Source organism: Macadamia integrifolia, chromosome 2 (genome assembly GCF_013358625.1).
Source record: "Macadamia integrifolia cultivar HAES 741 chromosome 2, SCU_Mint_v3, whole genome shotgun sequence".
Taxonomy (NCBI): Eukaryota; Viridiplantae; Streptophyta; class Magnoliopsida; order Proteales; family Proteaceae; genus Macadamia; species Macadamia integrifolia.
This window is the reverse complement of record NC_056558.1, coordinates 34836203-34861921: the sequence shown is the minus strand read 5'-3', so window position 1 is coordinate 34861921 and position 25719 is coordinate 34836203. Positions and strand designations below refer to the sequence as shown.

General features: G+C 38.6%; 1 protein-coding gene across 4 annotated transcripts in view; it reads left to right on the top strand.

Annotated features, from left to right (window-relative positions):
* The window catches only part of LOC122061292 (homeobox-leucine zipper protein ATHB-15-like), a 35568-nt gene extending 12345 nt beyond the window's left edge, over positions 1 to 23223 (top strand). For all 4 annotated transcript variants that reach the window (XM_042624527.1, XM_042624533.1, XM_042624519.1 and 1 more), the window contains 4 exons: positions 558 to 883; positions 1019 to 1124; positions 20542 to 20691; positions 22867 to 23223. In XM_042624527.1, the coding sequence (XP_042480461.1) occupies positions 558 to 883; positions 1019 to 1124; positions 20542 to 20691; positions 22867 to 23013 (729 nt within the window). In that variant the 3' untranslated portion in view covers positions 23014 to 23223. The remainder of the gene's footprint in view (positions 1 to 557; positions 884 to 1018; positions 1125 to 20541; positions 20692 to 22866) is intronic.
* The last annotated feature ends 2496 nt before the right edge of the window (positions 23224 to 25719 follow it).

Below are 25719 nucleotides of genomic sequence, written 5' to 3'. Positions count from 1 at the left end.
GGGGGGGAGAGAGGGGGAGGGGAGTTATTTGCTGGTCTGTTGCATTTCGAATTCCTAGTTATGACTTCCAAATTTGAAAATGGAAAAAATAAAACTATCCCCGGAACAGTGACTTCACAACCATATCTACCCATATAAAATGACTGAATTCACTTGAACAAATAGGAGTGAAAGATGATAATGACGCATTGATTAGATTTCTTATTTTTCCTTCTCTTGGAAGTTGGAGATGGGGATTCTTTTGTCTTTTGAAGCTCCTCTTTTCTTCTCAGTTTTTTGGTGAATAAGAGGTGGTCTAAATATTAGAAAGGAGCTTTGTAAATACTGTGGCTTAACTTTTTAAACTGCCAAGCAAAAAAATAAATTATAAATATTTATTGAAAGAATATATAAATTATTTACTGCCTAACAAAGTGGCTTGAAGGCAACTATCTTTCATTGTATAGTTTTTCCTGTTCCCTATGGTGCTGTCATTTAGAAAACAAACACATTCCACTAATATCCTTTTTTAGCTGTACAGTTTGTTTTCTAATTGGCTCACTTTGAATGTCATGCAGGATGCTGCCAGTCCAAATCGCACACTGGATCTTGCCTCTGCCCTTGAGGTGGGACCTACTGGAAATAGAGCATCTGGTGACTATTCTGGCAACTGTGCTTCCATGAGATCTGTGATGACAATAGCATTTCAGTTTGCGTTTGAGAGTCACCTGCAAGAGAATGTGGCAACCATGGCTCGACAGTATGTCCGCAGCATTATATCATCCGTTCAAAGGGTTGCACTTGCTCTCTCCCCTTCTCATCTCAGTTCTCATGGTGGTCTCCGGCCCCCACCTGGCACTCCTGAAGCACATACTCTTGCTCGCTGGATCTGTCACAGTTATAGGTCTGGCATTCTTAGTTTTGGGACTATGCAGTGGGGTATCTTCCATATTTGTAGTATATCTATAATTCCTGATTAAGCAAGTATGATTCTACAATTTGGGGAGTATGATTTAGATATACTTTTTTTTTTTTTCAGGTGTTATTTAGGGGCGGAGCTACTCAAACCTAGTGGTGAAGGAAGTGAATCTATTCTGAAAACCCTTTGGCACCACTCTGATGCAATTGTATGCTGCTCATTGAAGGTGTTTACCTTACATATGTATCTACTTCATTGTCAGATTTGACTTGCTATTGTATCATTAGCTAATTACTTAATAGGTCAATGATGTGAAGCTCCAAAGGAGATTTAATATTTACTCATTACAGTCATTCACTTTCTTGGTCTGAAAGGGGGAGCTCATGTTCCCTCTCTTTTAGATGACCATTCAGCTTACCTATTGGGGCAGGTGGGAGGGGGGTTGGTTTCTAGCACTAATATAAGGTAGAGAAATGATACTTCTAATGTTGAGGTAGTAGGAAACACAACATCAACAACATAGATCACAAGGAAACTGGTCATTGTCTGACATGGATACAAAATTCCCCAATGATTTAGAGAAAATGACCTGAAAAAGTCAACATGCTTGTTCGAATACTGACCTTTCTGGTTATTGGGTCCTAAATGGTGTTTTTGGATGTAAAATGTAGGAAATGTAGTTTAAGTTAACTGCATTCTCTTGACAACCATACATGCCCATCTTATGCGAGAGTAGTTTCTAATGGGTTATATATTGTACACTTGTTACTGTGATAAAGAGTTGACAAGACGATTGAGAGAATGATTTGGCTTGTCAAATATGACAGAGGCCATCTTTATTTATAATGTATGAGTGTAGTACAAAGAGTAAATATAGAAAGAAGTACAAGGCTAGGTACCACACACGGTGGTAACACTCCCCCTCAAGTTGGTGCATGGATATCTCGCATGCCCAACTTACATATAATAGGATGGAACACCTTACAAGTTAAACCCTTTGTCAATACATCAACTAGCTGATTTTCAGACTTGACAAATGAAATGCAATAGAGCCTTGATCAAGTTTCTCCTTGATGAAGTGTTTGTCAATCTCAATGTCCTTAGTTCTATTATGTTGAACTAAATTATGGGCATTGCTGATTGCTGCCTTATTATCACAGTAGAACCTCATAGGTTCCTCAGATGTTACCTCCAGATTTCCAAGTAAGACCCTAAGCCAGATGAGTTCATACACACCTTGTGCCATAGCTTGGTACTCTGCCTCTGCATTGGATCTGCTTGCCACTGATTTCTTTTTTGCTTCGCCTAGTGACTAGATCACCTCTGAGGAGAGTACAATATCCTGACCTGAAGTAAAGCATTGATCATCGATGGAACCAGTCCAATCATCATCTAAAACATTCCAACTTCAGATTTCTGTTGTTGGAGAATAAAATACCGTTCCCAGGTGTTTATTTCAAGTACCTCAGTATCCGGTATACAGCCTCAAGAAGGTTAAGTCTTGAGATCAAGTAAGAAACAACTTACAACAACGGCAACGTAAGCAATATCTGGCTGGGTATGGGAGATGTATATTAGTCTGCCAACAAATTGCTGGTATCTCTCCTTGTTTACTGGTTCACCCCCTTTGAGCTGTGTTGATGAATAACTTCAATAGGGGACTCGGCAGGTTTACAACCTAACGTCTTGTCTTACTAAGAAGATCTAGAACATATTTATTTGGAAAATGAAGATCTAGTTGGCTAAATTGGCCACTTCTACAACGACGACAACATCAACAAAGCTTTATCTCAACTTAATGGGGTCGGTTACATGAATCCAAGCAAAGCTAAGGAAAAGGAAAAGTAGGTTTTAAAGGAAACAAATTAGTAATAACTCTAACAAAGTAAAACACAGCTAAAGTGGGTCTGCTTCCTGAATCCTAGCCCTTCAATTTGCTCTATTAAAGACCATACTCGGGACGAGACCTAATTTGTGCATGTCTTTCCTCACCGCCTCTCTTGTGGTCATTTTTGCTTGCCTCTAGCTCTTTTGGGTCCTTATATCTGAGTCAGATCACTCCTCATTACCAGTGCATTTGATGGCCTTCGTTGAATATGACCATACCACCTTGAACGACATTCTTGAAGCTTGTCAAGAATTGGGGCAACCCCAAATCCACTATAAATTGATCATTCCTTACCTTATCCATCATAGTTTTCCCACACATCCATCTTAGCATTCTTATTTCCGCTACACCTAGCTTATCAATATGCTATTTCTTAATGGCTCAACATGCCCACTCGTACATCATAGTTGGATGCACGACTGCCCGATAGAATTTTCCCTTAAGTTTTACCGGGACACATTTGTTGCACAAAACTCTAGACGCACTCCTCCACTTCGTCCATCCCACTTTAATTCTATGTGATATATCATCCTCTATATTGCCTTCTTTATTAATGATAGATCCAAAATATCTGAAATAGTCACTTTGCTTTACCTCTCTTCCTTCAACAGTCACCGTGTCATTATCGATCGTACAATGATTAAAGTTACACATCACATATTGATGTAGCAACACTACAATGGATCGACCCAAACCCATTCAAGATACTAGACCAAGAACTGGATCCAGGTTTGGTAGTTGATCAGTAATATATTTAGAATATTTAGTTTATTTGGCAAAGATATGTAATCTTTTATTTTGGGGTAGCTATTAGGCAAGTAGAAATTTTCAATTTAGTTTTATTGTGTTTTTATTTTATTAGACTTTAATTTAGGAAGTAATTAGGAGTTTCTATTTCAGTTGTAAAGTTTTTTTATTTTTGAATTAATATAAATTAGCATGTAACCCAAGTTATGGGCAGAATTAATGAAGAATGAATGGAATTTGAAAACCCCCCTGCGTGGCTGTCTCCCCCCCCTCTTATCGTCTTCTTTGAGTTTTCATCCTTCTCCCTCTCTCTCTTAATCCCTCTTTGTCCAGCGAGACAACCCCCCCTTTCTTCTTCTTCTTCCTCCTCCTTTCCCTTTCTTCTTCACGGTTCTGTTTTCCTTTCCCTGTAACTGGCGGTAACAGCAGTCTTTAAAAATTGCTTCAAACTTACAAGTGGGCATCAATCTGACTTGGGATTTCTAGGGTTGGTTTACCACTCTAGGTCGACCCAAATCCAGGAGGATCGACCTCCCAATCCATCTTCCCGTTTTCTGCAACCATTTGTACCAAGATTCGATCTCTCTACCCTTTATCTTTTGAGCCTAAACTTGGATCGAAGGTGGTCCTCCTTTAGGCGATTGAAGTCCCAAAATCTCAGCCTCAAAGAGGATCTCTGTTGGGAGAGATAAACCTGTTACTCAGGCTAACTAAAGGTACCACCCAAATCTGGTTTTAGAGGATTATATCGCCCTTAGGTGCTGAACATTGGAACCATTAGACCGTGCGTATGGTAGGGTTTCTTCTATTGCTTCTTTACTACCTTCATCCGACTCTACTTGGGGAGCATAAGCACTAATTATGTTTACAACCTCTTTCTCCAACATCATCTTGATTGCAATGATCCTATCTTCCACTCTCTTCACATCCATCACGTCATTCTTTAAGTCTTTGTCCACTACAATGCCCACTCCACCTCTATGGCTATGATCTCCTGAGTACCATAGCCTAAAGTCATTTAAAGCCTTAGCTTTCTTACCCTTCCATCTTGTCTCTTGAATACATGCACTATTAATCCTTTTTCTCCTATGAGTGTGCTACTTCAATACCTATAAAATAACTGAGAGGTCCTAAATCCTTAGTCTCAAATTTTGGAGACAATTGGGTTTTCAACAAGGAGATTTGTACATTATCATTCCCTGTTATTACTATGTTGTCAACATAGACAATAAAAGAAGTAATTTTTCCAACCTTTTGTTTGACAAACAAGGTATGATTAGCATGGCTCTGTTTGTACTTTGTACCCAAATTGTAACATAGCTTTTTGGAATGCCAAACCAAGCTCATGGTGACTGCTTGAAACCATAGAGGGACTTCTGTGCAACACAATTTGCCAACTCTAGATGATGAGAAAATAGAGGAATATCCATATACACCTCTTCTTTGAGGTCACCATTGAGAACAATTTCTGCACATCAAGTTGGAGACTGTAAATCAGTAAAATTATGTGTCTTGTGTTCATGTAGGAAACCCATGTAAATACACAAAATTGGAAACCTATACAAGGTAAGTCTATAGAAAGAAAGAACTTTACAGGGAAAGAGAATATTACACAAATATAACAGCTATACAATGAAGGGAAAGAGAATGTTACACAAATATAACAGCTATACAATGAAAGGATTGAAAGAATCCTATCATTTCTCTTTACATTCTCTCTCAAACTGATGCTGGGTGGACAACATAAGTATGGATGCAAGATGCCAATGACGAGCTGAAGACGTAGCTTTAGTAAAAATGTCTGCAATCTGATGAGCAGAAGCTATGTAGGGAAGAGAAATAAGGTTATTAAGATATTTGTCATGAATGAAATGACAATCAACCTCAATGTGCTTCGTACGCTCATGAAATACAGGATTGGAAGCAATGCGAATGGCGCTAGTATTATCAGCATAGAGAGGTGTTGGCTCTGAAAAGGAAATAGTGAAATCTTTGAATAACCCATGAAGCCAAACAATCTCACTACGAATTGATGACATGGAACGATATTCAGCCTCTGCAGATGACTTGGAAATTGTATGTTGCTTCTTACATTTCCAAGAAATAAGAAAAAAAAAAAAACACCATCCTGAAGTAGATCGCTGAGAGTTAGGACAACCAGCCCATTCAACATCAGCATAGGCACACAATTTAATTGAGGAAGAGAAAAATAGCCCTTGTGTGTAGCTGTGCCTTGCAAATAGCGAATAATACGGTGAGCAACGGTGAGGTGCAATTGGCAAGGTGACGAAGTGAACTGGCTTACAATATGGACAGCATAAGAAATTTTTAGGCGAGTCATGGTAAGATAGATGAGACTTCCCACAAGCTACCGATATATAGTAGGATCATAAAGGGCTTCTCCAGCATGCTTAGAGTATTTGACATCGACTTCCATAGGAGTATCCACTTTCCTGTCATCAGTTAAGTTGGCTAGTTTAATCAAATCTTGAACATATTTGTGTTGGTTAACAAAGTAACCCCATTTAGAGTAGTGAACCTCGAGTCCAAGAAAATGTGACATGACCCAAATCCTTCATCTTAAAGGAAGAACTTTGGAGCGATTTCAATGTGGTAATAGCGTCAATATCATCGCCAGTAATAAGAATGTCATCCACATACAATAGAAGAAACGCCATACCTTTAGGAGAAGAATGAAAGAACAATGAGTAATCATGGTAACTCTGAGTAAAACCAGCATGAATAACCACCTCTCGAAAATGTTCAAACCAAGCCCTAGGAGCTTGCTTCAAACCATATAAGGATATTTTTAGTCTACAAACTATCGATCGATTATATGAAAGACCAGGAGGGGGGGTGCATATAAACCATTTCCTTCAAATGACCATGTAGAAAGGCATTCTTAACGTCCATTTGAAATATAGGCCATTGACAGACGGCGGAAAGAGCTAAGACGACACGAACGGTGGTCATCTTAGCAACTGGAGCAAAAGTCTTAGAGTAGTCAATACCATATTTCTGTTTATCTCCCTTAGCAACCAAACGAGCTTTATATCTATCAATAGAGCCATCAGACTTGAGCTTCATAGAATATACCCAATGACAGGAGTATTCGGTGTAGGCACCATATCCCTAAAGCATTAAGTTCTTAGTCCATAGCCTCTTGCCAACAAGGAATACGACATGCCTGCTGGTAAGATTTAGGAAGAGAAACAGGATCTAACGAGACAAAAAGAGAAGTAATGGGATCCAATGGAGCAAACAGAGCAAATGAAGTATAAGGATCAAGAGATGTAAGCAAAGCACTAGAAACATTAGCTGAAAATCCATACCAAAAAGGAGGCTTAGAAACCCTGGTGGAATGATGTGAAACAGGATCAGAAGAAGAAACCACAGGATTAGCAAAAGAAACATTAGTGGAAGAAATATTAGAATCAATACGAGTTACCTCAGGATCGGAAGCCGGTGATAATATATGATCAGAACCCGACACCGAAGGCATAGGCGGGGGTGTTGTTGTTGGAGTCGTTTGTCGTTGTCAGCGTTGATACACTTGAAGAGGAGTAGAAGAGGAGGAAGGGACATCAAAGAGAGGTAGAAAAGAAACAGAGGTAATAGGAGAACGCATGATATGAGTATAATAAAAAATATGTTCCATGAAAACATGATGAGAGATGGGCAAGAGATGGATCATAACATACAAAACCCTTATGCACAGAACTATAGCCCACAAAGACACATTGCAGCCTGAGAAGAAAGCTTGATTCGTTCATGCGGAGGTAAATGAACGAAACACAAACAACCAAAAACCCGAAATAAAGAATAGTTAGGTATAGAACCAAACAAACAATAATACGGAGATTGATTGTGCAATACAGAAGATGAAATACGATTAATAAGAAATACTACAGTGGAGACTGCCTCAACCCAAAAAGTCACAGGAACATTAGTCTTGAAGTAATGTCCGAACAACTGCAAGAATGTGATGTTTTTTTCGTTCAGAGGCCCCATTTTGCCTAGGAGTTGAAGGACAAGATTTTTGTGGTAAAGTACCTTCTTGGGCAGTGTATTCACCACCAGAATCAGATCGAAACACCTTTATTTTGGAGTTAAACTGTGTGTGAACCATAAAAGAGAAGGTTTTGTATTGTTAAAAAAATTTAGATCGTTTACGCATAAAATAAACCCATGTGTATCTGGTAGCATCATCAATAAATAACAAAAAATAATGATATCCTAGCCAAAACAAAATCGGCGCTGGTCCCCAAACATCACTATGAACAATATAAAATGGAGCAGTGCTAATAGAGGAGTGAGAAGGAAATGGTAAATGCGTACTTTTACATAAAGAACAAGTCACACATGATTTTTCCACATGTTGCAAAGAAGAAATTTTGTTGGGTAAGCTACCATTACGAAACAAATACTTTAGTCTGTCAGAATATAAATGGCCTAACCGGCGATGCCACAGATTCCACACATTATTAGATGAAGTAAAATCTGAAGAGGAAGAAACAAGAAAAGAGGAACTAGGTAAATAGGAAGGAGGAGAAGACATGCTCTTCAATGTTTCAAATTCCAACGCAAATAGATGGCCAATTTTACACCCCTTCGCTATCACCTTCCCAGTGCGCGGGTCTTGAATCACACAACCATGAGAAGAAAAGTTAACAATATAACCCTCATCTACCAATTGACCAATGGAAAAAAGACTAGTAGTGAGCCTAGGAACAATAAAAACATTGGTTAACTATAGGGGGTGAGAACAGGAAGTAGATAGTGACAAGTTATTATTACCAATGATATCTAGCTTATCACCATTGGCAGTAAGAATTTGTTGACCATCATTGCAAGGTTTAGGAATAATAGTAGAAGAAAAAAAACCAGTCATATGATTAGAAGCTCCAGAGTCAAGAATCCACAAAGGAGTAGACGGAGAGCAATAAAAATAAACCTTACGGTCCTTACCAGACAAACCAATAGCAGAAAATGCAGAAGAAATGGCAGATGTCATGCTGCTCTGGACTAGTTGCCTAACCTCATCCGATATACCAACAGTAGCAGGAACATTGTTTTTCTCAGAATCAAGTGAAGAGGGTGCAAAGGATGGTGTTTTGGAAGCCTGATAAGCCCTTGGTTGAACAGTACGCGGACTAGAGGGGAAGGTTCTTGGTGGTTTCACTTTGCATTCAGAGATAATGTGACCATCTTTCTTGCAATAAACATAGAAATTGCGTTTCTTGCAATGAGAAACAGTATGACCAGTAGCCTTGCATTCATAACATTGAACATGAGAAAAATCACGAGAGGAAGGCTTCGATTTGGTTTTGTTGGTGAAGAACACCACATCATCCTTCTTCTGGTCAAGGGTAGTTTGAGTGGTAAGTCGAGTCTCTTCCCGAAGCAACTCCCCAAGAACCAAATCCATTTCAGGTAGGGTACCCCTATTGAGGATGTTAGCTCGAACAACCTCATAGTTAGCTCTCAATTTCATGAGAAAATGCATAACTTTTCTTTCATCATGTATTTTCTGTAAAGTGCTAATGCAACAATCAGACAAATCGGAAGTTATATGAGCTTGTTCATACTCATTCCATAAAGTGAGAAAACCAGCATAATATTCTTAAATACGCTTCTCTCCTTGACCATATGAAATTAAATCATTTTCAATTTGAAAATTTCTGGCTAAATTTGATTGCTGATAAACTCGTTCAAGATATGACCACATCTCATGAGCCGTGGAAAAACCGTGCATAGGAATACCAATATACGGATCAATAGTACCAAGAATCCAAGTAATAATCTTAGCATTATCAATCTTTCATTTAGCCAAATCAGATGACTTGGAAGGATCAGTAACAGATGGTTGGGATGTCGAGCCATTGATATAGCCGCACAAACCTTTCCCTTCCACGAAAAACTGAAATTGAAACCTCCAAATTCCATAGTTTGTACCATCGAATTTAACCGACAATATCTCAAAATTTTCCATTTTGGAAGAACAAATGGGAGCAGAAAATAGGTAATGGGTGGCAGAAAATAGGATGAAAAGAGCAAGAGACGTAGGATGGTACTGTAGCAAAGGGGTAATGGGTGGCAGCAAAACAAATTTATATATATATATATATATATATAAGGATAAGAACTAATAAGTGAGGAAGGAGGGTACCCATGATAGTTTTTGGCTGGAGGCTGAGATCAACGGACAAATGGCAGCGGAATTGAACAAGGACTGTTCACAGAGGCATGGATTGCTCACAGGGCAGCGGAGGATTGGAATCGGAGGATCGGAATGCTTGGCAGAGGCTGAGAGATCTGAACTCTTGCTGCGGAGATGATCGGAATGCTCCAGAGATTCTAGAGAAGGCTTTGATGCCATGCAAATCAGTAAAATTCTGTGTCTTGTATTCATGTAGGAAACCCATAGAAATACACAAAATTAGAAACCTATACAAGGCAAGTCTATAGAACTTTACAGGGAAAGAGAATATTTCACAAATATAACAGCTATACAATGAAGGAAAAGAGAATATTACACAAATATAACAGCTATACAATGAAAGGATTGAAAGAATCCTATACTTTCTCTTTACCATAGTTGTCACGACGACAAGGCGAACCAAGGCGGTGGAGGGTTGTTTAAGCGCTTAGGCGAGAAGGCGCATGCCTTAAGGCGAACAATTGTTATGTTTTATTTTTCCTATTTTCTAACATTATTTAGTAAGCTATATATACCTTGTATCATAAAAAATCAAGATTAAGCAACATAAAGTCATTAAAAATCAACATTTAGCCATATTAAATCATAAAAAATCAAAATTTAGAGAAATGCTATGATTCTATAATAAGTTTGATTGGTCAAATGATATTATTTTTACATGAGATTTTTTGTATCATTTATAATATAAAATCAGCTTTCCAACAAGTCTAAGATTACTTAAATCTGAGTTGTAATGACAAAGTTATGCTCCGGTCAAACATATTTTTAAGTGCGCGAATGCTGTTAAAATCGCCTGAATGAAAATAATTTTATGGATATCAAAACAAAAAGTTATTTTATCGGACTTTTGGTTTTTAACAATGTTTTAACATGATATAATTTATAAATTTTTCATAGTTGAGAAAAACTCCAGCATTTAAAAGTTGAAAATTGCCCCTATAACCAAAATCCAGCTTTTCTTCTTGGACTGGGAGGGTTGACTTTTTGTTCTTTTGGAATTTGATTTTTAAACTATTTTTATTGGATTCAAATATGGGTATTTGCTTATTTATGAATAATATCTTAAGTAAATGAGCATTTACTTAAATTATATTTGGCATAAATAAGTGCCAAAACACAAGGCGGCATGCAGTGCAATAAGGCGACTGTCGCCTAGGCCCCAGGCAAACCGCCTGGACGCCTAGTCGTCGCTTAGGCGACGCTTTGACAACTATGCTCTTTACAGAGACTCCATCCAAGATTTGCAGCACAATATAGAACTTCTCGAACAGAGTAACCGGAGCAAATGTGTCTTGATAGTCAATCCCATAGGTTTGGGTAAATCCCTCGGCTTCCAATCTTGCTTTATATCTCTTAATCGTTCCATATGCCTTCTGCTTATTGTGAGCGGATCTTCTTTTTGTTCACTTACCAGGGATTATCTTTTTGTTGGGAGTAAGTGAGCAAATCCTTTTTTCTTGATGCTGGTGAGAGCTCATATTCTTCCCTTGTTTCAGTGTTAGGAGGACCAATGTTTAGCTCCCCTTGAAGGCGAACAATATCAATAACTAGAGAGGGAAGCTCTTCTTCAACACTCTCCCCTGAAGAGAAGACTGTAGTAGGGACTCATCTTCATGAAACGTAATATCCATGGTGACCAAGAGGCGATGGGAGAGAGGATGATAGCATTTGTATCATTTTTGAGAAGCAGAAGATCCAAGGAAGATACAAAAAGAGCCCTCAGATCTAATTTGGATTGAGAGGGAGCGGAACTGTGAGCAAAGCACACACAACCAAACACTTAGGGAGGAAGATGAGAAGCAACTGAGGGATTCGAAAGGAGGCTAACTGGTGTTCTGAAGTTCAATACATTGGAAGGAACACAGTTTATAAAGAAAGCAACAGCAAGGACCATCACCCCAATAGAATTTAGGAACATGAGTGGCAAACATTAAAGAGCAAGTGATCTCAATGAGATGGCTATTCTTCCTCTTAAGTATACCATTCTGCTATGGGTTAGAACACAAAATGTTTGAAACAAAATGCTATGTTCATCAAGGTAGTGGAGGAAGGAACCATTTATATGTTTGTTCCTATTATTTCTCCTCAAAACCTGAACTTGGGCATTGAATTGGGTCTGAATCGTAGTGTGAAAATACCGGGAAAGAGTGAAAGCCTCAGATTTTAGACTGGAGAAGATAAACCTAAGTCAAATGGGTACAGTTATCAATAAAAGTAATAAACCATTTAAACCCCCCATAGCAATAGTCTTAGAAGGTGGGATAAATCTGAATGAATAAGAGAGAAAGTACCAATACTTTTATATCATTGGAAAAACAAGGGGACCTAGTGTGCTTAGCGAGTTCACAGATTTCGCAAGCAAACTTGTCCACACTACAATGCTTTATTAAAGAGGGAAATAAATGACTTAAAACATGAAATGAAGAGGGACCAAGTCAGTAATGCCATTGCTGTAACCAAGTGAAAGCATTGTCTGCTCGAAGAGTGTGGGCTGAAACTAGGGACGATGGCATGCTAAGACCGGGAGTAGGCAGTTTATTAGGGATGCTAAGATCCAACTGGGAAGTAGTGACTCGTGCAGAGCGAGTAGTGGCAACAGTAGGCATTGTAACAGAGCGACGACGCTCCTCATATTGGACCAAGTTGTAACCTTCAAGCAAAGTTGGGAATTTATCGCAGTCTAGAACCTGAACACAGATTTGATCATATTCTGGGTTCAGTCCAATGAGGAAATTATAAACCTGTTCCATCTCACGCTCCTTTTGAATGGTACTTGCATCATTATTATATACCATGGAAACCAGATGATAGAATTTCCAATTGTTGCTATGGCGCATTAAGAGTGGTGTAATAAGCTTGTAGTGATAGTTCTTTCTAAGTGGTCTCATGAACTTGTCGACGAAATTCATATATCTGAGCATAGTTGTTTGACTGTACATTTGTCTATTTAACGGCATCCAATAATTCGTTTGTTGAGTTTAACAATACAGAACCTAATAGTAGAGTCCATTGAGTTCCATAAAAAGAACATGATGAGAGCATCATTGGCCAACCTAGTATTTGCAGCGTAATATCGATTAGTTTGGGGATGTCACCGGTCAAATACCCCAACAAATCATTACCTCGGATAGTGAGAAGGCATGCCTGGGACTAAGTGAGATAATTGGTCTCATTTAGCTTAGCAGGTCCTATCTGGAGAGCAGGGTTATGGCCATGGCTTCTCAGACAATCCATTACACCACCCTCATCTCCCCCTATAGAGGTAGCACTACTTTCCGTTGAAACAAAGTAATGAAATAATCCAAAAGATTATAAGAGCACTCACGGGTTGCAGCAGTAAATAAGGCAGCCGTGATGATAAAGAGCAGCGAGCATGCGACAAGATGAAACCAAGGGTAGGTGGTGGCTCCTAGAGGCCTAATCAATGAGCGACTGAGGTTGGGAAACCCTTATCGTAAGACAACAAGGGTGCAACCCATGGAAAAGAAAATTGATGGGGGTTGCGAGCCCTAGCAATCATCTAAACAGACATGTGGCCATTGCAAGGCCATACTTTAGTCAATTAAGGAAGGCAGGGCCCTTGGTAGGAGCTATCATAGCTTGGCGAAGGTCCTAATAGGGCCTGTCAAGGCTTGCGTGATCAAAGACAAGGGCAGAGGCCCTAGTAGTGGTGGTCGAGTCTAGACGGGAGCATAATAAAAAAAGAGGACGACTTGGTATGGCTCAGAGCGAGCAAAAGAGGCCTTTTAGTGATCAGAAGCGATGCAAGAACCGTTGCAAGGGCTGGTAATTGTTGGTAGGTGACTAGGAAGAGGGCAAGTGTCTTGGCAGAGGCTTTGGCAGAGCCTAGAGATGATCCCACATAGCAATAGGGCTGGAAGGTCAGGCCTTGATGACCAGTCGGGAGGCGATAGGGGACGAGGTGCCCTGTTGGGGCCAGGCGCGACTAAAGGATTAAAGTATCAGTATGGGTCGACCAAAATTAAGATGTGTATCGGAGGGTATCGTATCGTATCGTATCGGAGATACGCTAAAGATACACGCATAAATGGTTATGGAACACCTTTGTAAACACTTTTGCATAAAAAATTTGTTAAAAAAAGCTATTGATAACATGTATTATGCATAAACACTAAACTGAGGGTATCGTACTAAGAATTCAAGGTTTGTAGTTGTCCCATAAATGTAAAATCCTCGTTCCCAACCTTGATTTCTAATCTAGTTATAGAGAAATATGGCCGACAACAACTTTGAAACAAAAACCCCTAAAAAAATAGTGTTTTCTGAAAAAATACCCATCTTGGCCATTATATGGCCGTAGTGCACTATATCGATACTCACCGATACGTACTGATCGATACATACAAATACTCATCGATACTTACCGATACATATCGAATCGTATATTTCACATCGATTTTATATTTTCCATAGAGTATCAGTACGTATCAATAGTGTATTGGTGTATATCGGTATGTATCGTAGGATATATATCGATACGAAAGGATTTTAAAAATTTCATGTATCGTATCGGCATCGGAGATACTTTAAACCATACGGCGCGCGAGTAGCAAAGAGAGGGCCTAGATACCTGGCGATGGTTGGTGGTATGAGATGGAGGTCCTAAAAGGGTCAGACCTGTTCGAGACGTGATTCAACTGGTCACAAAAGAATCGGCTTGAGAGTGTAGTAATACGAGAGTACATGGCCTTAAGTGGGCCATATGTGGGTCAGCTGGGTAAGTAGCGACAACATGCTTTAGTCAACCATGCTTAGCTGTTGGAGGCCAAAGAACCTAGTATGTGGGGTCGAACTCTTGTGAAGAAAGAGAAAGTACTCAAAATACAGTATTTCCTTCTGATACCAAGTTGAGAAGAAGAATAGAGAGAATGCTTTGTCTTGTCAAATATGATAGAGGGCTAGAGGCCATCTTTATTTATAATGTACGAGTAGTACAAAGGTGAATACGGGAAGAAGCACAAGGCTAGGTAACACAAGGTGGTGCATGTACACACATATATGAGGTGGCATACTTATCCTATCCTTATCCTTAACATAAAGGAAATGAAGGCTAAAAAAACTTATGGATGATTCAAGTCTTTTTGTTTGTACATTTTAAAGCAAAGTTGTCACATCTGGTTCATCCTTTTCTCTCTTTTATTATTATTATTATTATTATTATTAGAGGGAGTTGTAGGGGTGCTGGTACTGCATTTTTGTCACTGGCTTATGGTCTCTGTTGACAGGCTATGCATTTTGATGATTGTTATTTCAGTGCTGGTCTGTGCTGTCGAGGCAATGGACTGGTTCTGCCATGGAAAAAGGGCTACTTGACATAGGCTTAGACAAGGTCTTCTAGACACCTACATGGCCATTTTGGTTAGGCAACCACCTAATCAATAGAAATACAGAAACCTAATTCTTTTATATTTTCCTCTGTCTCACCGTCATATGATTTCGTTGCGTTATATTATGATAAGTGAGAAAAGAAAAACTAGTGGAAGTTAGACACTTTTTCATTATTTTTATCTGTTTGAAGAAGGGCGTACCCGGTGCAAGAGGCTCCCGCATGTGTGTGGTTGAATCTCATGCATTTCTTTGGCATAATTCTGAGAACTAAGAAAATTGGAAAAATGTGTTAGAGAAGTGCTGGGAAGCAGTAGGCCAAAGTTGTGGTATTATGATACATAAGCAGCCATGTATGCTACCTACGGTGTCATCACATAGTTGTTGAGGTGTCTCCAGGCAATGCCTTAGGTGTCCAGGCGGATCAGCCTGGACTGGTGCCTAGGTCACCGAGGCAGCACCTAGGCTACTTGCTGGTGTCGCCTTGAATTCTTCCACCTTGATCGCCTTGGTTTGCCTTGGCACCGTGACAGCTATGCTTCATCACGTGAGGCCTGCCTAGGTATTTTGACAGCATTGGTGCTGTTATATTGGTCACTGGTATGTGTATGTCTGAAGGTGTATAGAAAAGCTTGTTTGTGCAGGAACTTTAATATTTTTAAAAGTTTACCATACTGTACGGGTCATTTTTTGCAAGGTCATATACAACAACAACCAAGGTTTGAGGTCTTGGTTTCGGCGCTAGTTTTGTCCATCCAAAAACGAGTTATGGGGAGATCTCGACAAAACTTGGTATTTTTTGCCAAGTTAACTCAGTGGTTGATTTCGGTGGCCATATGGCATTTTTAGCCACTGAAACTTGTCATTTGGCCTATTTTAGTCCTTTTAAACACAGTGTAAACTTCATTTTTTTTTTTTTTTTTTGGTATTTTGACAGCATTGGTGCTGTTATATTGGTCACTGGTATGTGTATGTCTGAAGGTGTATAGAAAAGCTTGTTTGTGCAGGAACTTTAATATTTTTAAAAGTTTACTATACTGTACGGGTCATTTTTTGCAAGGTCATATACAACAACAACCAAGGTTTGAGGTCTTGGTTTCGGCGCTAGTTTTGTCCATCCAAAAACGAGTTATGGGGAGATCTCGACAAAACTTGGTATTTTTTGCCAAGTTAACTCAGTGGTTGATTTCGGTGGCCATATGGCATTTTTAGCCACTGAAACTTGTCATTTGGCCTATTTTAGTCCTTCTAAACACAGTGTAAACTTCATTTTTTTTTTTTTTTTTAAATCAAACCCAAAATGGTTCTTTGACTTTGGTCCCCGGGTAGGTAGTCTATGGCGTAGGTGAGCTATACCCCTAGGCTAAACCACACAACATCTAATACTTTTAGAACACATAATTCAATTAAAAGTGTAAATAACCATAAGCAATTAAAAAACATAAAAAATAGTTTGTTAATTGTTTAACATGGACGATTGATGAGTGTTGACTCAAATGTGTCACATACATTGATACACATAGTCACGTATGATATAACTACATAAGTACATAACACAATAACACATTTATATATCAGACTCATCAATCCATATATCAGTGTATACTTGATCACATATAATTAGTACACGATCAACAAACAATTATGATCATGTTTATATAAAAAAATGGTTATTGAGAAGAGTTCTTTACCTAAAAGTATTATTGAGATGAATTGGAGCTCTAATAGTTGATGTTGACACTTCAATCATCAATCTCCATGGTTAATTGTTGATTTTTTTTTTTTTTGGGATGAATAAATTATTCATCACCTAGAGGAAGAATATAAGGAATAAGGGGGGATGGGGAAGATCCAAAGATCACAAAGCCCGCTGGGGGCTCTCAAAGGCTAGGGGCCAAACTAAGAGGGGGGAGATGATGGAAGGAGGGAGACCCCAGGAGACAGCACTGAGCCTATTCCTTGGGGTATTTGTAACTGTACTTTGACGGATAGAGCCAATCTTGGAGCTGACATCAAAGATCATGTTCCAATTCCTATCAAAAGAATGAGAGTGGGGAGTCTATCTCCGAAGACTGCACTCCATCCATATATGATTGATCACTACCACGAAGGTGAGCTTTCTTATTGTATCACATATGGTAGAACCGCCAAAAGTCATGTAAATCCAGATACACTCTCTAGACAAAGGGAGGGTGGTTCTATAGGATGGCGAAATGGAGCTGAGAGCCTTATTCCAAACAGAAGAGGACAAGGGGCAAGACAAAAAAAGATGATCAACATCTTCAGTGCCATTCCAACAAAGACAACAGAGGGGGAGACTTGGATGTGCTGGTGGATTAGGAAGGATTAGGTGGGAGGTAGTTTGAGAGAGTACGCTAAACAGGAAGTTGTGGCGGGGGATGTGGCCTTTAAACCATGTGGGTTTGTGCCAACGAACAAAGATCTTGATACGGATGAATTCCCAAGCAAAGGCCGAAGTAAAGGAGCCTATAGAGGAGGGCGTCCAAAGGACTTTATCATCCCTTCTATGGGGGCCAGGGGATGTTGGTGCAGGTTCAAGTTAGATTTTGCAAAGAGAAGGAGAAAGAGCCAACTTGTGAGGGTTTTTGTTTTCAGTGAGAAATGAGACAGGAGAGATTGTGGTCGAAACCATGTATAAATATGGATCCAAATCTAGGCGAGATCTCGAGATCTTAACTGAGATTATGTTGTTTTTGTTTATTGCTGATCATCTTAACTCGGTATTTAGAGTTCTCAGTGAGACCTTGAACCATGACAACATAAACAACAACTCAACCTTTTTCCAACTAATGGGGTTAGCTACATAGATGTATAAAGTAAAATATCAATAAAAAGTAAAAAAGAAAGAACACAACAACACCTCAATAAAATCCCACTTAAATGAGGTCGGCTACATGGATTGTGCCCTCCAAACAACTCTATTTGAGTTCATACTGGAGTCAAGAATTAAACTGTGCATGTCTTTCCTCAATACTTCTTTGAAATTGAGCGCTCCCCCTTGTTGGTGCATCTCATGGATTTTGTTGAACATGGCCATGCCACCTTAAACGACTTTCTCGGAGCTTGTTTTGAACTAGGGCAACTCCCAATTCAGCTATAATATGGTCATTCCTTATTATATCTTTTTTAGTTTTTCTGTACATCCATTTTGACTAGCTTATGTATATTATTCTTCTTAACTAGTCAACATTCAGCCTAATACATCATAGTCGGTCTTATGACAAACCTATAGAATTTTCTTTTTAAGCTTTTACAAGAATACATCGTTTACACAACACTCCAGACTCACCTTTTCACTTCATCCATCTCACTTTAATTCTCTGAATAACGACATCCTCTGTATCATCTTCTTTATTTATGATTGACCACATATATCTAAAATAATCACTTTGGGTTTCTCTCTCCACAAGTTTCACCATTTTCCCTAAAGTTACACCTCATATACTATGTCTGTCTTCGTTCTACTTATCTTAAAACCTCTTGATTCCAAAGTTGATCTCCATAACTCCAACTGAGTGTTAATCCCTACTATTGTTTCATCCGGCGAATATCATCAGCAAAAAACATACACTATGGAACCTCATCTTGAGTTTTCCTGGTTAAATCATCCATGATAAACACAAACCAATAATGGCTTAAAGTTTATCCTTGGTGTAACCCAATTGTAATTGGAAAAAATCATTACCTTCACCTCCCACGGTTCTCATAATAGTCACCATACCCGATATATGTATTTAATTATATTCACATATTTACTTGACACCTTCTCTTCTCTAGTAGATACCAGATTAAGTCTCTAAGGACTTTATCATAGGATTTTTCTAGGTCAGTAAAGACCATATGAAGATCCTTCTTGCAAGTTCAAAATCTTTCCATGAACCATCCTTAGTAGGTAAATAGCTTCTATCATGGATCTACCTAGTATAAAACCAAATTGGTTCTCCGAGATAGTAGATTCTCTTCTCAAGTGGGCTTTAGTAACCTTTTCTTGTAATCTCATAATATGAATAGTTTTATTTTTTATGGTTATTGCAGTTTTGAATATCACCTTTGTTTTTGTAGATCAGAACTACAATGCTTTTCTTCCGTTCATCTGGCATTTTCCTTGTGCTCATAATCTTGTTAAACAGATTGGAAGGTCATATAAATAGAGTAATTTCATACTCTTAGCCTATTTAGACTCGGTCTAAACTTAGAATTTCAGACATGCCTTCGGTTAATAGGTACACTTTTCTGCTGAATATTCCAATATGAGCATGGTTACCTGCTGGTATTGGGCTCATTATGTGGCAAACATGGACATGCCCGAATAGCTGTCTTGGTAATATAGTCTGTCTTGGTAATATAGTGTATAGAACCATATACGTTTTCTCTGAAAATTTGGCATTTAAGAGAGGCCCAACTACGAAGAAGCTATAGAATACAAATGATAGTTCTCAAAAAACTGATTTATGAGGTCTAGGACAACTCCCAGTGATAATTTGAATATTCTGAAATCTGAATCATGAATGATGATTGCTAAGAGCAGTGTATATTATGAATTACCAAAACTGCACTGTAATTTTCAAATGAGCCGTTGACAGATGATCCAAGGAGTTCTAGGGGAACTTCTTTAGATTTGGAATAGTAGTAGTAGAGCTCGGCAATTTTTATCCTTGAACCATCATATGATATATGGTCTCGATGCTTGCTCTTGCTCAAATTAAGGAGCTGTCAAAAGGACCATGGCATACCTAGGACATAATCCCATCCACTTGGTTTTGGCAACATGAATCCTGTTCAGCTGCCCTCTCTATCTTGGCCACATCTTCTGAGGTAAAGTGATGAGTACTCTTTCTAGGATTCATCTCCATAAAAAATGGCCAGAGTTTTTATGCCTACGGTTGAACTAGCACAGTCCCTCCATTATCTGGGCTTGGGATTGGCAGTTCAAATTAAACTGATAAATGATTATGATGCTTCAAAGTAAGTAATAGAATTATGTATCTGGATAAATAGAAAGTGACTACAAGCAGTTTACCTAATTATGGAGGTAAGTGAGATATTTTCAATACATTGATGAACTTGATTTGTTATGTGATCCCAAAGATTTCGTTAAGCATAGAGAGCTGAGTTGGATATTTTCAAAATATTATTTTAATAGCGTTTAGAATCTTCATGATATTTTGAAGAATTTTATTTAAAAAAAAAAAAAGAATTCTGGAGCAGATTTTCTGTGAGATATAAAGTCCCATCCTCTTCTCTTGTTATGAAGCTCTGCTTATATAGGTTAATAGAATAATCTCTTATAGCACCAGCTTCTATTTCTGCTTCTGTTTGTCCTTTGTGAATTTGGACTCTTATGATTGCTCATGGATATGCTGTTGTATCTGATTTTCTTCTTATTTGAGCAGTTGTGACCTAATTGTATGATTTATGCAGGCTTTGCCAGTTTTCACATTTGCAAATCAAGCAGGTCTTGATATGCTTGAGACAACCTTGGTCGCAGTGCAAGACATTACTCTGGAAAAGATATTTGATGATCATGGGAGAAAGACACTCTGCTCAGAGTTCCCACAGATAATGCAGCAGGTTCAGCTCTTGCCTTTGCTAAGAAAATATCTAATACAAAAAAGAACAGGAAAAGGGGGATGTAAAATTTTCAACAAGTTTATGTTCCACAATATTGAATGGTAAAAGATTTTTTGTACAGCCGTGCATGGTGCACGGTCATGCACCCAACCGTTGGATGGGCATGACTGTGTATGGTACACGGCCTCTCCCCGTATTGAGATTTAAGCACTTTAGTTAAATGCTTCCAGTGATTATAGGCCGTCTTTTGCCCACCAAGAAAGCCAGGAACTGATTATGTTTGCTGTGATGAAAAGACAACACCAGAAAACCTATTATAAGAAAAAGGGAAAAGAACACTCTCTCGAGTCTCGTCACACAGCCCTTGACGGAGCGGGAGCCAATGCGGCGGTGCACATGGGCATCGACAGGGTATGGGTTTTTGTTTTAACAGGAGTGGGGTGTCATTTTACCGCCGTCTTTGTCTGGGCGCAGGGGCCGCATGACCAGGAAGCATTCATTTTCCCATCAAAACCAGAATCACAATGAAACTGTACTTGAGAATATAGGAGAAACTAGACAGTGTTATATCTTGAGAATATAGGAGAAACTAGACAGTGTTATATCTCTTAACATATTCATTCATCTGATGGGGCTGAAACTTGGGTTGAGTGGAGGTCCTAATGGGTAGGCTAGGTGTCTAAAATATTAAGACAAGCCAACGGCTGGATTAGAAGAAACAAGCAAGAACAGGAAATAGAAATTACGGGGGAAAATATGATATCTAAAGTCTGGATTGGAAGAAACTGCATGACAAAGTTGCTGTTAGAATAGGGAAAACAAAGAAAACCGTTGGAGGGGGAAAACAAAAAATAAATCTGCAGAAAAGTGAGTAACAAATATATATATATATATTAAAGAGATAATAAAAAACAAAAGGAATAGATATTTCCTAATGAAGCCATGGTACGGGAGAAGGTGGTTGCTGGAAACTGACAAACAGGAAGGTAGAAGAAGAAAAAGGAAGAGAGAAGATAGGAAGGAGATGACCTTGGCTTCACCACCTTGGGTGTTGCACTTGTTTCACTGCTGCTGCTCCATTGAATAAGACACAAAATATGGGTTGTAGTAGCCCTTTTGTATTTATAAAATAAGAAGTATGGGTTAAAAAAATTGTAAGCGATTGCTACACTTGACTTACAGTCCTGAAAAATAGAAAATTCTTCCTATACAATCTAGTTCCCATAACATAAAATAGAAACTCCTATGTTGCTACTAGTTTAGCAACTAAAACTAATACGAAAATTAAAAAGGGCAAGTGTTTTCTTTTTGGGTGCGGGCTGCACCCAGACACAGGGGCATGGTGGTCATTTTGCAACCCCGCTCCTGGACCGAAAACTGTCCCAGTTAAAAACTATGAAAATATTAGTAGCTAAATAGGCAGCCTTCATAAGTGGAAGCAACCCGGCCCACAAAATTGAGCCGAAATAGAAACTCCCAAAGGCTGCGTATGGGCTCTTTATTGGCAAGTTATGATTATTACTTTAAGTCATGGCCTATTGTGGGTTGGTTATAGCTGAAGTTATTGGGCCTAATTAGGGGCCTGATTGGGCTGGTACTTTTCGTTCTTTTTTTTTCTGCTGAGCTTGTACTGCATCAGGAACCTTTCGAGTACAACATTCATTTGTCCCAACTTCATGTTAATGGGCCACCCTGAATTGGTGTTTGATTGGTACATCCCATGCATTCTGTTACTTGGCGCTTCCTAATGGAAAACACACTGCATCATAATTAATCTTTACTGCATATAGCACAAGATGAAAATCAATAGTTCAGCCAGGGCTTCTTTGTTATCACAGTCAAGAGGTGCCCTATGTCAGAATTACAAATCACTGTTCGAGAGAGAGGGAAGGGAACAGGAATGGGTTCATATACATAACAGGAGGTTTAACAATCCTCAAAATTCAAATGGTACTTTAATGGTGGGATCTCACCCCTCTATGAACTCTTACCTTATCCTAGTTGTTGGTTAGTCACCAAAGTCCATGCATTGGTGAATTACCACATTAGAAGTAAGATGCAGAAAGATACTCTTTTAACAGCAAAAAAATAAAAATAAAGATGGAATATATGTTTTTTTTGAAGAGATCTTTCTGGAACTTCTAGTCGATTGATTGCTGTTTGTCATTGTGGCAGGGGTTTGCATGTCTTCAAGGTGGTATATGTTTGTCGAGCATGGGCAGGCCAGTCTCTTATGAGAGAGCTGTTGCTTGGAAGGTGTTGAATGAGGAAGAAAATGCTCACTGTGTTTGTTTCTTGTTCATCAACTGGTCTTTTGTTTGAACTCACAAATTCAATTAGGTGGGGTGATGCACAATAGAGAACCCTGGAATGGCTCAGCGTTTGTTTAGTGTAAGCTACCTGTTGTCTTTTTTGAGATTGGGCTTGATGCTTCAATGGTCTCTTTACTTGCTTACTGTTAACTGATTTTCTGGTCTTGGAAACACCTTGGTACTTCTATATATTTGTCCGTTGCATGCTTTGCCTTGTGAAGTTTATCAGTTTATTTTCTGGAATTTACAGTGTTGTGCATCATGTTTGGGTGCATTTATCAAGTTATCTGTTTTGACTTTGAAACTCCAATTAAAACTTGGAGCTTATTTGGCAAGGGGTTGGTTGTCTTGGTTTGATTGAGCTCATTTAGCCAGCATCATATATGAGTTTGCCACACTGAACATGTCTTTACTAAGCTGGTTTAGATTATCTAATACTTGCTTTCTCTCTTCGCTTCCTTGGTCTGATTTCCAATCTTGGTACACCTGTTTGCAAAGCTGTAAGTAGGAAATATTGTGGAAGTGATTTGGTGATGGTGTGTCATTCGGAGGCATTATAAAATTTAGATCATGTAGTTGACCTCGGATTGTTGAACAGTGAGGGATGAAATTGTGGTTTCTTGTCATTTGCGGCATAATAGCATAGGGTTTCGCTATATATTTGTAGTGAGGCTTATTTCTTTATAAGCAATCTGAGAGAGGTGTGAGGACGAGCGTTGTAGTCCTATTCTCCATTGATAGTGAAACAAGATCTCATCTCACCATGGAAATGAGTAAATCTGGTTGAATCACGTAAATTTGTATGCATTGTGATTGTTTGTTCTTGTTCTCAAAATTTTTTGCATCGTTTTAGGGTTGTGTTTCTACGACTCTTTTTTTCAACTTATGCGATTGGTAAGAGAGGTAATAGAGAAATAAAGCAGATGTTGAATTTTTGGTATCGGTCGGATTGGCTGGATTTACCTCAAAAAAACGATTTTAGGATAATTTTACCCATTTCACTTTGCCCATATATATATTTTTTTAATGTTTTGGACAATTTTACCCATTTCATGAACGCAGGAGTTGGCTCTGGGATCACTACACTGTATTTATACCCGATGTATATATTGTCCCAATTTTTAGCATTTTGACACTTGAATACTCTGGCAAAGCTGGGACTCTCACTTGTTTCTCCAAGATTTATTCCAACTAATTAAATCGTTTCTGTAAAAGCAGTGGATTTCACTTGTTTCTCTAGGAATTATGTTAGAATCTCATATATCAGTCATTTGGCGGGTTGATACCATATTGGTTACGAAAGAAGTTAATTTGGGTTGATACGGTCTTGTGTTTATTGACCTTGCAAGCTGGTATGTGAGATTTGAGTTTTCACAAATTTCATATTAGTGGTATCAGAGCAGTTGATCATTGACCAAGTATATTATCATACGGAAGAGGCGATCTTGTCCTTGAGTAAAGGTTGTAGAATCGTAACCTTAAAACGATGCAGAAGATAATGGAAAAATAAGAATAAGCAATGCACAGTTTTACGGGGTTCGGCAAGATTGCCTATGTCTCAGGTGAGATGAGATTTTGCTGCACTATCAATGGAGAATAGAATTATAGCGTTCGTTCTTTATACCTCTTAGTATTGCTTGTATTACAGAGAAAAAAATTCTCGTTACAAATATATAGTGAAAAACCTAATACGGAATGTACACAATTGTCCTTAAATAAAAAATTTGAGTGTGATTGTTTCCCCCTACACCCCTTTCTATGCAGGGCCTTCTGGCCCCCTTCAACCCCCACGGTCCGTTAATTGGCTAGTGGGATCGTCGTCTTACCTGTGGAGGTGTTACACCAGTACTCCTTGGATTAAATTTTGACGGAATACAAGACATCGTACACAAACAAAGGCCCTAGAAGCGGGTTATTTGTCGTGTTGGACATTGGCTTGCCATAAAATAAAGTTTTAAAGAAACGCTTATATATTCTGAATCTCTATCTTCGAGTTCCATTAATCTGAAAACATGCTTTTTCTATCAAACCCATCATTTAAATTCCAGAAGAACGAAAGGAGAGAGGACCTTCTACATGAACTTGTACATTAAGTTCCATTAACCATTGACTTGTTCGCCTACTTCTGTTGATTTGAGTTTAATAAAACTCTATGTTTGGATGGTAAAAAATGAAAAACATAATAAGACAGATCACGATGGAAGTAATGATTGATTTTTTTTTTTTTAATATATTTATAAATTTCTTGTATTCCAAAAATAGTCTATTAGTATCTAAAAGAGATATTTTGTGCAGAAAAACCCAGGGTCTACTCCAACCCCTATGGACCTATCTTGATTTTGTTAACTGTCAGAAATCTTGATGGTTTCACAAGGTCAGCAGGATGTGGTTTGGGTTATTGATCAAATATAATTCGACTAAACTCAATTCAAACTTATCCCAACAAAGGAAATCTATAGAGTACATAGATCAGATGTTGGTCTGCAAATTCTGACCCATTATCAACTTATCATTATACCATCAACATGGATCTTCCACTTACAATTCTGATAATAATTTAACCTGCACGGTTGTTCATGGACGATTCTCTCAATTGCGAAAATGGGAGGTGACCTAAAATATAAACGTGGCCTTTCAAGTGGAAATGATATACTTCCAATTTTAGCAACCAAAAGGAACTGCCTTTTTTGGCCCACCTTGTTTAGTGGTGTCTAAT